This window comes from Moschus berezovskii, chromosome 19, assembly GCF_049115385.1.
Source record: "Moschus berezovskii isolate FMDL1 chromosome 19, NW_MosBer_1.0, whole genome shotgun sequence".
Taxonomy (NCBI): Eukaryota; Metazoa; Chordata; class Mammalia; order Artiodactyla; family Moschidae; genus Moschus; species Moschus berezovskii.
The window spans coordinates 20,444,667-20,457,781 of NC_142478.1; the positions used below are offsets into that span (position 1 = coordinate 20,444,667).

A 13,115-nucleotide genomic window follows, 5' to 3' on the forward strand; every position below is an offset into this window, starting at 1 on the left:
CCGAGTAATCCATACTTAAGCTCCATCCAGGTCTCTAACTCTTAGACAGTTGAATTTTCACTCCCCTGAAATTAGTCTTTTGCAGGATCCCCCAGGATACTGCTGTTCTCTACTGTTTCATCTCAAGCATAGGCCCACTTCAGTTAAGTTAGAACTTATGGCGTGATCCTCCTAGAGGGTGCAAGACAAGGGACGTTTACGAGAGCTACAAGAAATGTGGCTCCTCCTGGAGCCACCATCTCCAGGCCCATAACGTATCTCTGATAGGTTATCTTCAGGCTTACCCTTAGAAAGAAAAGTCCTATTAGCAAGGGCCATCTTTTGTTCCTTAACAGGACTCTCCTGGAGTATGATGAAAGAATGTCTTCCTCCTGTTAGTCTAAAACCAGTCTCCTCAGTTGTTAAATCATAAAGCAGGATCAGCCTCTGTCCGGGTGATGGGTAGTGGGAACTTCCTCTCTCTCAGACCACCTAATATCCAGAAGGATGTGACCTCACATTCAGATCCAGTAGGAGTTACATGAGAATTAACTGCGGAACAGATAGCAGCATGTGTAGGAGGCCAGCTGTCTGCCTTCCTTTCCATAGTGTCTGTTTCAGTGTGAGAGGCAGATCATGCCTGCATGTCTCCCATGCTGTGTTCTCCAGCCTAGTACATATGCTTCTGAACTCCAGAAGGAACTCTGCCATATGCACAGAACAAACAGCACCGAGTTTAGTCCTCTGACTTCATTTAGAGAAGAGAATGACTGCCCTCAAAGAAGCAGTGTTTGCAGAGCTAGAACTGCACCTAAAATAATACCCACAGAAATACATGCCATCAAACGGAATGCTTGACTTAAAACATCTATGTTTAGCTTACTTTACAGTTTTTTAGAACATTGGGTAGATGTATGCTGTATGTTTTTATTTTAGAAGTATCCACTGATGGAGTTTTCCTAAAATTAGGTTATGGTCTATTTTAGAAGTGAGTTTAAGTCTGGACAGAATGACTCTTAGTGCTTAAATGAGTTTTTCCCTCAACTTAAAATTAGAACTCAAGCAAGCAAGCAAAAAATGAGCTTACTAACAACACCTAAGTTTGGTTTATAATCTTATTAAACATAATTATCCACAAAATAATTTTTTAGCATATTAGATTTGGTATGGTTGGTTGACTTTTCAATTTCTTGAAAGCACCTTTGAAAAATACGGAATCTCTTATTAAAGATTCAGGTCCTGAAAGTGGCATTTTGTATATAAATATTAGCAGTGTCTTTTATATAGTGGTTAGTTGAGACCAATATCAATTTCTTTGCAGGAATATTTAGTATTTATAGTCATTAATCACTGGAGAAGACAATGGCACCCCACTCCAGTATTCTTGCCTGGAAAAATCCCATGGACGGAAGAGCCTAGTAGGCTGCAGTCCATGGGGTCGCGAAGAGTCAGACACGACCGAGCCACTTCACTTTCACTTTTCCTTTTCATGCATTGGAGAAGGAAATGGCAACCCACTCCAGTACTCTTGCCTGGAGAATCCCAGGGACAGGGGAGCCTGCTGGGCTGCCGTCTATGGGGTCGCACAGAGTTGGACACGATTGAAGTGACTTAGCAGCAGCAGCAATCATTAATCACAGCTTCTGTCAAGTGCCCCTTGAGTAAAACCAATTGTTAGATTTTCAGGAGCAAGCTGTGAGAAACATTATGTGCTGAAGAACAGGGTTTGCATTTGAGGGAGGCTTATTTAAATTGTCACATCAAGTTATTAATAAAAATATAGCTGTTTAAAAAATCATCAGTTCTTTAAGTGACTAACTCTCAGGCTATCTTATAAAATTGTTTGAATTCTTTTCAAGATTTTACTTAAATCATAGTTAACATTGCCTTGCCTTGAGTAAAGATTGGTTAATGAAAAGTTACTACCGATTTGAAGTTAGGAAAAACTTCTTAAGGAATAATCACCTTGTCACAGGTTTTCCAAAATTAAAGTAGTACTTTTAGAGAGTACCTTTTCGTGGCTGATAAATGTATGCACATAATTACAAAAGAAAGGCAACGTAGTTTTAAAAATTCCTTTACTATCAATATCCTAAAATCCCTAAAGATACAGTTGTTACTTCTTAAAAGAAGGCCTTTGTGATTTGGTCAAGCCAAAGGTTAGTAATGATAATACAGTTGCTCATCAGTGTGAGAAAAGAAAATGAATTCATCTTTTGAAGAAAAGTTTACTATATCCAAATTGGGGAACAAAAAGGAAAATAAACCTGAAAAGTTGAAAAAATGAAATTTTGAAAGCCCAAGAAAGTGTGCACAACGATAGACCCCAAAACACTCCTGTCTGATTAGTGAGACTGTTCAGGTTCTTGTACTGTTGTTTTATAGAAAGAAAAAAATGTATATAAAGTGCATTGGTAAATTCAGAAGTGCCCATTAATATTTCATGTTGGCAAAACTCTGGAAAATAGCTAATGTTCACTAAATTTTCTTGGAATAGGCAATACATCTAATTTTCAAAACTGGAACATTTTATACAAACTAATATAAATTGGTTATTTACTGTTTTAAAAGGAGGAAAGTCCAGCCCACAACTTTGGGGCTACAGATGACCCATTCATCTTTGTATTGTATGTATCCCATGATCTAATTGCAGGAGCTTCCTGATCTAGAATGGGGGCAACTCCAGCCCAGAGAGGGCCTCACTCAGCTTTGCTCTCCTCCAGCCTAGTGCTAATCTAGTTTATAGGACTTTCTTGGCCAAAAGTTCTGAGAACTGATTGGCTTAGCTTAGAAGGGGTAACTGTAATTTGTATTCTTTGGGCATACAATTTTCAAAATAAAATTTAAATCGCTACAATAACTTCTGCAAAGTAAGCAAAGTAATTGATGACACCATGAATTTCAAAATACATAGACTGAGGCAAACTCATTTTGTGTTAAAAAGGTATTTTGTCTCCTGTGTCATTTAAAAATAACTCATTCTAAAAATACAATGAGACCCTATGAGACAAACAAATTCTGTGATTTCAATGATTACAGTCTTTCAGAGAAATCCAATCTAAGCCAGCTTTGGAGGTCCTTTAATTAAATGCTGTAGTGTCTGTTGTTTATTAGTGAGTTGATCAAGAAGTTCATTCAGGTTTTTCCATAAGAGGTTACAGAAACACCCGAATGTTTTTGGCCAACCCAATAGTTCCCACAATTTTAGGAGAAAAAAGAGAACAGACACACATACAAGTGTAGGTACTAGTTTCTGATTTAAAGTGTGATTTTATTTTTCCAAAATCAGGCTTCATGGAAGAATCTTATTGGTTACCATTTCTGATAAATAATTTTTAAGTCAATGTTTTTGGTTTTAGTTTAACTTGCTTGGTTTTGTATTTTAGGAAGATGGGAAATAGAAGAATTGAAAGAAAATCGAATACCTGGTGATCGAGGACTGGTGCTGAAATCTAGAGCAAAGCATCATGCGATATCTGCTGTGTTAGCAAAACCCTTCATCTTTGCTGATAAACCTCTGGTAGTTCAGTAAGTTTTACTATGTTTTGAATACTTTTTCTAACATTTATTTTAGTTTTGTATAATTTGGCTTCTGAATATGGGTATAAAATAGGTATAAAAATTCAGATTTCCCTTTCCCATTTCATTTATTTAAATACACAATGTGTGTATACACACAAACACCCTGAAGTTTTGAATAAAACGGAGATTTGTTGCAAAATTATACTAATATAACATTTGCTATATATAATATGCAATATTCCACCAGCATAAACTATATAGTGCATATTAAAATCATCATTTTTGTTTTAGCTCTTTACTTCAAATTGACTTGCTGTTGAGATATATTAACTTCAATATATTTTAAATAGAACTATAAATATTGCTGTTGAACCAGTGATAAGATTCAAAGGCAGCAAATTTGTTTTAAAGAGGAAATGCCCTTTTAAAGGTCTGTGTTCTCAGAGTCTTCCTCTCCTCTCCCTCAAAATATGACATACACTAGTTTTGTGGTATTGCTTGCATGTGTAAAATCAAGTATTAATTCCTCAAGCTTGTTTCACCTATACTGGTATAAATCCAAGATAGATCTGTACAAATACAGTTACAAAACAAATGAAATTCATATTAAAAACAAAAGGAAATGTAGAAATGTTATTTTCTATCTTAGAAGATTGGGCTGTCCAAAGTTAATGACAGCATAAGAAGTACTACTAACTATAAGCTTACTAACTATAAACTTGTTTTAAATTTTTTGTTAGCATGTTAAATATATGCCTGTGTGGTATAACTAAAATGCCATTTTATGTTTTAAAAATGTAAAACAATATGACATTTGGTATAATTAGTTTAATTTTTTGGCTGTGATGCTTTGATTTATTTGCATTGTTATTTCAAGAAATTTAAAATATGAAATGTCAAAAAAGTATACAACCATTTAAACTGATGAAGAATATTGCCACAAGTATTTACTGGGATTAATATTTGAGCTTGGCATTATTCAGAGTTTTGTATTTATTTATTCTTGAAAATTTGAAAGTTATCTTATTCTGTTGAATTTAGGTGAATATAATTTTCTATTTTAATCTTTTGTGGCTTAAATGAAAGGGTAAAGGGAAATAATACAAAATTTAATTTCTCCAGAGTGAAATGAATCAAGTTTGGTATTTTCAGAAAGTATAAATCACTGCTAGGCAAGTAAGTGAAAGATAGCTTACAAGATTGGAAGCAAAGATAGTAAGTCTAAAAAATTATTAACGCAATTGTGAATTGAAAAAAGAAAAGGAGAATCAAAAAGAATTGAATAGTGGTCTTTGATATGCTTGAAAACAATTCAGAGAAGGATAGTGAGTATTTGGTTTTCTTAATTTTGATAAAATGAAATAGTATAGATAAAATAAATTTTTATTAACTATTATAAATACTATTTATAACTATTATAAATATTATAAAAATTATTATATACTATTTGTAACTATAATTACTATAAATATAGTATAACTCATAAATATAAACTATTGAAGACATAACTTTAAAACTGCTTTTCCCAAATTATGTACTTATTAATATGCATTATGTGGTCATATAAGTTTTAGAAACTAAGAATATCTGTTCCTTAAAGATAAGGAAGCATATTTGCCAACTAAAGATTTTGAGAGTTCTACATTAAAAAGCCTGTTTTTAATTTGAACATTGTGTTTCCCAAACATATTTGACCACAGAAGTTTTTTCCACCCTAAACAATAATTACTATTTCATAGGACAGTTTAGAAAATGGCATCCTAAAGAGAAGAGGGTTAACATATACTCTGCATTTGTCTTCATTTTTCCTGTGATTTAAGATTAGCAGCAAACAGTCCATCCAGCTCTATGACTTACATTTCACTGATCCTTGAATTCATTGTGAACTGTTTAGACTAGGCATAAGTTAATGATTTGAAAAATCTGGAAGTATGCAGCATATGAAATAGACATAGTGATCAAATCTAGGCATAATAAGATAGCGTAACTGTGTTACATTTATAAAGAATTTATACAATTGTTATCTCTAGTTCTTTTCACAGAACCCTCAGATCACCTATAATAAAGCTTTATCATTTTATTTTACTTAGAGTCGCAAATATTTACCTTTAGTTCACATTATGCACCATTTCTTTTACTTCACACTCTTCAAAGACATGTTTCATGAAGGAAAAGTTTGTCAGCTACTGCTAAAATAAAAATATTGATAAGGCATTGAGGAAAACAAACTCCTTGATTTAAAACGTGAAAAAGAACAAAACTTTTCTTCTGATCATAAAAGAAGCCAACATTTTTGAGCATTTTATTGACCTATCACTGTGCAGGACGACTTCTAGTCGACATAACAGTCCTTAGAGGTGTAGGTATGGGCAGCGTTCCCTCATGATAGATGAGCGGATGGAGACCAGAGCTTTAGTAATGTGTCTTGAGCCAGGGCCTACCAAAATCAAGAACAAATCTCAGGTCTTTCTGACTCCAGAGTGCTTGCTTGTAATCAATGTTGTAGAAATCTGGAGAAATAAAGCACAATACAAAGTAGGGAGGGGAAATCACCATAAAGTCCAGCAACTCAGAGATTATCACTTAAAATTTTACTGTATTTTCTCTATTCTTTTCTATATAAAATGCATATTACTAATTGGGCTCAAACTGTCAAAGTTTTGTATGCTATTTTTACTTTGTCACTGAAGTCTCTTCGGAAACATTTTAAACTATAATTTTTTATTAAAATTATCACTATATCCTGTTACTTCTCTGGTTTTCATCTGCTTTTGCTTTAATTCATTAAACCAGTCGTAACATTTTTGGTTTTCACTGTTTTTCACTTTGATGTCCATTTCCTCATTGACTTTTGTCACACGTAATTCACCAATTTACTGAAAAACCTCTTCTAAATATTCAGTAAGACTGTGTATTGCCTCAACAAGACAACAGAGCTTTTGATGAGAATTACAGTGTTGTAAATCCATGAGAAGACTGCCATGTCGGTTCACTTTTTTAGCTGTTACGCGGTATTTCCCCTACCTCCTGGCTGCTGGGATCTGAAATATTCCAGGTTTACAAAATCTCTTTCCTGGGGTTATTTAATTAAATGTGCAGCTTTTTAAGTCTGGTTCAGGTGTAGCTGAACTAAAAGGCAAATGAGTTACTGAACTGAATAGCTCAGGTCTGAGGGTCTCCCGGAAACCTGTGCTGTAGTGGCAATGCCAATAGTCTTTCTCACTTTGTAAAGAGTACGTACAGTCGTGCTTTATTTTAACTTGCAGTTTCCTGCTAACGGTTTTAATCAAAGTATCTTATTCTTAGTTAAACAGTTTTGATGAAAAAATTTATTTCAGCAAATTAGTTGGCTTTTCTGTAGTTGTTTATAGTCATTCTATTTTTAATATTTTAAGGATGTTCATGGAAAAGGCCTTTCTGCTTGTTCCTCACAGGCTGTGGATGTACTTTTTGTGAGCTTTCTGGTAATGTAAATGTTTGTGTTTAAATGAATTGAGAGTAATACGTTAGATTTTGAAGAGCAATTAGTAACTTTTATTTATCAGCAGTATGATTCTTTTTCCCTTCATTTAGATATGAAGTAAATTTTCAAGATGGTATTGATTGTGGAGGTGCATACATTAAACTCCTAGCAGACACTGATGGTTTGAATCTGGTATGATATTTTAATGTTTAAGAAAGCCTTATTAAAGTTAATAAGTATTTCTAAGGAGTAATTGACACAACTAAAATTTTTATTTTCATCTGAAGTCAAAAATAACTTTGAAAATTTTTATCTAAGATGAATTTATATAGCTTTTCCATGCGCCTTCAACTTTCATACACAGCAGTGTTACTTGATGGCATCAGTTTTGTAATCTTTAGTAACGTGAAAAAGGTTGCCAAGTCTATAAAATAAAATATAACCTGGTGCTTATAAATGTCACCGAAAGATCAACTTACAGTTATTTTCTTTACAAAGTAATAATCACAGGTTTGTTAAGAGAAGTAAGATAATGGAGCAAAGCAGTAAAACAGAATGGCCAAAGAATCAAATTAAAAAGGCAGGTCAGCTCAGGAGTTAGCAGTCTGCAAAAATTTACTAATTTAAAAATGTTAGGTTCATAATGAAGCAGGTTATATTAGAACCATTTGAAGTTTGTAGACATTTCTTACAGCATCCTCCCACAGGAGGCTGTGTCAGAATTTCTGCATATAACAAATATAAAACAAATGAGATGTTAATGAGATATTTGTCAGAACTCCTGGATATGAAACATTAAAGATTTCATTTACTTAGATAAGGTCAAGGGGAAGCCATTTGTAGTTTATGGTACACCTGTTAGGTATTGTGAGGTGACAATCACCTGAAGGTACAGTGGCAATAATAAAGTCAAATACCAAGTATTTTTCTAAACACTTTATCTGGTTAACTCAGTTAATCCTTAGAGAAGCCTTATAAGGTACATACTATTATTATCCCCATCAGAGGTGATGGAATAGAACTACAGGGTGGTTGGAAGATTTGCTCAGGACCACACACAGCTGGTTTAAAGGCAACAGTAGGATCTGAACCTCAGTATCTGATGCCAGATTCCATGCTCTTAACCAGTAGACCATGCCAAATGAATCCATGGGATTTTCCAGGCAGGAATACTGGAGCGGGTTGCCATTTCCTTCTCCAGGGGACCCTCCCCACCCAAGGACTGAGCTCAGGCCTCCCGCATTGCAGGCAGACTCTTTACCACCGTCTGAGACACGAGGGAATCCCGAAGAGAAATGGCTAGTGGTGAGATGGGGAGCAAGCCAGTCTGTCCTCACCTTGTGCTTAGTTAAAGGGCGCCACTTCCTGGTGTCTTACTGAATAGTAGGAGTGCCTGAGTAAGCACTGTAGTCTTCAGTCATAATACGTTTTTCTCTATGCCTAACTTTCTTAATAAGATACTAATTCAGATCTATACAGAGTGATTAAAGCCTATTATGTTGTTAAAGTGGTTCCAGCTTCTCTCCTACATCTTCAAAATGGAAGTAGTGCGTGCATTTTAAGAAAAAAAATGTTTTGAAATAAAACTTGTCATTTTTCCACATCCTTTATTGCCAATGTGTCAACTAACTCTTTGGCGAATTAGCATTTAATACATTTTTGTGAACTCTACCCAATGGGGTAGAATAGAAAAATTCATTAAATATTTCAATTCTGAACTAATCCTAATACTCATCTCTCTTTGAAGGAAAATTTCTATGATAAAACATCATATACCATTATGTTTGGACCAGATAAATGTGGAGAAGATTATAAACTTCATTTTATCTTCAGACATAAACATCCCAAAACTGGAGTTTTTGAAGAAAAACATGCCAAACCTCCAGATGTAGACCTTAAAAGGTTCTTTACAGACAGGAAGACTCATCTTTATACACTTGGTATATCCTTTTCATTCATTCATTAATTTAAAAGTATTTGCTGACTTACCAGTATTTTCGTGGCAGATGCTTTGGGAGAAGCCGGCAAGGTACTTGTGTTAAGGATGTATCTTTTTAGGAAAATCAGACGCACACACTTACAGCACAGGCAGAAAGGAAAGCTCCATATGAAATACAGTTAAGAGCTCAAACGCAATACTGCTTTCAGTTAAGAAACTTCGGGAGAACCTGGTGAAGGTGATTTTCTTTGACCTAACCTTGAAGTTTAGGTATACCATGTGGAACATAGGAGAGGAAAGGGATATTTTAGGTGCCCTGACATTAGTGATGCTGACAGAATAGAAAACCGGAAAATAAAAAGAGGGAGAAACCCTTAACGTTAGACTTTATTCTATAGGCACTTGTCATTGTTGGGTCCTGCCTGGTGGTAGTTAAAGGAAAAGCATTCAACAACCATCTGTTAACATACTTAGCTTTACTTTCGCAGCTAGGAGTTTGAGTATCCATTGACTGGGAGGAACATTATATAGGATTGTTTCTCCTCTTTCCAGGTACATATGGTTATGTACTATGATTACTTAAAATCCAAGCATGTCAGAACCTAACAGGACAACTCCATCCAAGACTAACATGTATCAACTTTCTTCCTCAAAACTGCAGTTACAGAAACATTCCTTTTTGTTTGCCAAGGCAGAGACCAATTTTCTCTTTAATGTTAATATCAAAGACCTTTCTCTGAAATTGGAAAATAGTACTGGACATTTGGGGGAACGTAAGGTAAACTGTCAAAACATAGAAATAATGAGAAATTTTAACTAGAACAGGAAAAAAATGAATTTTAAGTAGACCTTGTATAAACCCAGTCAAAACCAATATGGTAGTATATATAGAGGACACAATTCCACTTTCAGGAATTTATCCAAAGAAAATAATCCAGAAGGAAGAAGATGATCTGTGTGTAAAAATATACTGTAAATTGGAGGCAGCTCAAATGCTGCAGCAGTGGTTTTCTTTCTGTGCAGTACAATACAGAAAGATAACTATGAAAATGCTCAGCTTATAATATTAAAATGGGGAAAGAAAGAAAAGTTGGAGGCACATTCTGATGGCCACTAGACAAATTATGCAAACAAAAGTAAAAGCTTAGAAAAGTCTTAACTTTTATTAATCACCTGATAGGCACCATGCTCTGTGCTAGGCACTTTGTTTAGAACAATCATGTGAGGTGAGCAGTTTTTATTTTGCCTTAATTTAGATTAAGTAACTTACCCTAGGAAATAAAAGTAATTGGTAGAGCTGTAATTAAAATTCAAGCAAATTCTTACTTTTTGCTTTTCTTACTATGATACACAAAAACTTTGTTGTGCTAGGATTATCCACTTTTAAAGGACTTTTTTCCTTTTAAAAAAACTTTCTGTATTATATTTTCATAACATTATTCTGTAGTAGTTCTAAGAACCTTACAGAATCCCTTAAAAAGAGTTTATAATCCAGTGCCTTTTGTGGTGAATTCATTTAGAATATTTAAAACCGTTTTCTAAATGGAAAAAGCTTTTTGGCTAAAGATTTCTAACAAAGAAGTCAAAGTGATGTAATTGTCATGTGCCTTTTGGATTTACAATAATTTTAAAATACTTAAGTTGCAAAACTGAATCAGAAAATGCTCTTTCAGAGGTTTTTCTTGAGAAATGCCTTTTTTGAATTAGAAAGTGTCTAGTACATTTTTGCATTTAAGATCTTGTTAGTCGTGCTTCCGTCTTGACTTTTTCCCTTTATGTAGTAATATAGCTTTATAGTCTCTGCTGTGATAGAAAATGGTGGAGAAAAAAAAGAAGGGAGGAAACATTGAGTCTTCATTTGCATTATTTGAATTTGTATATAAATTGCAATATTTGATTTTGATATAAAATCAATTTGGCATTGTTGTGACTGAAAACCTCTGGAGATTACTTCAGTAATGTTTTTTCAGAAAGTGGTAGTCTACATAGCTAGTTAAGTCAAGATCATCCTGACATTTATTGACAGCTTCTACTTCCTTAACTGGGCTTCCCAGGTTGCTCAGTTAGTAAAGAATCAGCCTGCAATGCAGGAGGCCCAGGTTCTATCCCTGGGTGGGGAAGATCCCTTGGAGAAGGAAGCGGCTGCCCGCTCCGGAGAGAATCAGACACGACTTAGCAACTAAACCAACACTACCACCACCACTTCCTTAACTTACTTTACTAAAAGCAAATGTTAAGCTATTACTTTTTATCTACCATTCTTTCCGAAGATAAAAATTGTACTCAGTGACTCCCCACCCCGTGTTTACAGAAGGGAGAGAGAACTTTTGTTTTTATAATCATAGGAGTCCTTATGAAACTTTTGACATGGTAACTTTTTATACCAAAGCATAAGCTTGAGTGTTTTCAATCATCCTTAAAATATTTTACACTACAATGTAGTAATCAATGAATTTGAAATGCCGATGAGTTTTATAGATTTCTAGGAGATCATAAGAATGTGTGAATGTTAAATTCCTGATTTTGGTGTCTAGATTAGGGTTATATAGAAGGATATCCTTGTTTATAGGAAATGTGCATTAAAACAACCAGGGATGATACGGATGAGGTCAATAACTTACTCAAGTAATTCAAGAAAAAGTGAAGTTCTTTATATATACTTGCCACTTTTAAAGTTTGAGGTCGTTTCAAAAAATTATTTTAAAATAGTGAAAATTGGGTTGTATTCTGAAACTATAAAAGACTAAAGCTGAATGGTTATGTGAGTCCTAAATTGAATGAGCAATTGGGTATTTTTAATTTGAAAAGTAATGGAGCGTTTTATTAAATTTTTATTATTAAAATTTTATGTTTGATTTTAGAAAACATTATATCTAGTGATTTTGGCATATTTTGATTTAATACATTGGTAATTCCTCTATTCTGGTTGAGAGAAAATTTTACGCATGTAGTTTAGGGTCGTTTTATTATTTAGAAGATTATCTTTAACATGTCTATCAATATGATAAGTGTAATATGTTTAAATTGGTCTTTAGTGATAAATCCAGATGACACATTTGAAGTATTAATTGATCAGATAGTTGTAAACAAAGGAAGCCTGCTAGAGGATGTGGTTCCTCCTATAAATCCTCCCAAAGAAATTGAAGATCCCAATGATAAAAAACCTGATGATTGGGATGAAAGAGCAAAAATCCCTGATGCTTCTGCTGTCAAACCAGAAGACTGGTAAGCAAAGAATTCAGTAGCAAAGCATTGTTTGGCATAAAGTAATAAAATGTAACATATAAGTGAAGCTTACAACCAATGAAACATATTCTTTTAAACATCAGAAATACTTATTTTGGCTTTTAGGAGAAATACTTCTCTGAAATGGATTTTGCACTTCCTACCTTTTAATTATCTTAATTTTCATTTTAATTAATTTTGTTCCTTTTTCCCATATATATATATATATATATAATAAATACATCCAATGTGTATATTTTATTTTGCATTCTTTCAGCACTGTGGAGAAGAAATACCATGAGTCTAAAGCACCAGTGCTTTAATTTCTGTTTCCAGTTTGATCTTTCTTATACATGTGTGTGCATGTTTTACATAGTTGTGGTCATTGCAGTTAATAATTAGTTGGCTTTAAATAACCGTATCCTCAGCATCTTATAAAACTATATGGGATGCACTCGTCTTCCCAGGAGGTGCTAGTTACATTCAGTCAGTTCAGTTCAGTTCAGTTGCTCAGCTGTGTCTGACTCTTTGCGACCCCATGAATCACAGCACGCCAGGCCTCCCTGTCCATCACCAACTCCCGGAGTTCACCCAAACTCATGTCCATCAAGTCGGTGATGCCATCCAGCCATCTCATTCTCTGTCATCCCCTTCTCCTCCTGCCCCCAATCCCTCCCAGCATCAGAGTCTTTTCCAGTGAGTGCATGAGGTGGTCAAAGTATTGGAGTTTCAGCTTTAGCATCAGTCCTTCCAGTGAACACCCAGGACTGATCTCCTTTAGAATGGACTGGTTGGATCTCCTTGCAGTTCAGGGGACTCCCAAGAGTCTTCTCCAATACCACAGTTCAAAAGCATCAATTCTTCAACAGTCAGCTTTCTTCACAGTCCAGCTCTCACATCCATGGGAAAAACCATAGCCTTGACTAGACGGACCTTTGTTGGCAAAGTAGTATCTCTGCTTTTTAATATGCTGTCTGGGTTGGTCAT

At 34.6% G+C, this 13,115-nt stretch overlaps 1 protein-coding gene across 3 annotated transcripts in view; it reads left to right on the forward strand.

Annotated features, from left to right (window-relative positions):
* CLGN (calmegin) overlaps positions 1-13,115 on the forward strand; it is a 43,902-nt gene that overhangs the window by 19,408 nt on the left and 11,379 nt on the right. For all 3 annotated transcript variants that reach the window (XR_016035314.1, XM_088828012.1, XM_088828013.1), the window contains exons 5-8: positions 3,366-3,507; positions 7,075-7,156; positions 8,712-8,904; positions 11,939-12,128. Coding sequence is in view for 2 of the 3 variants with exons in the window: in XM_088828012.1 (XP_088684138.1) it covers positions 3,366-3,507; positions 7,075-7,156; positions 8,712-8,904; positions 11,939-12,128 (607 nt within the window). In the remaining variant the exon portion in view is untranslated. The remainder of the gene's footprint in view (positions 1-3,365; positions 3,508-7,074; positions 7,157-8,711; positions 8,905-11,938; positions 12,129-13,115) is intronic.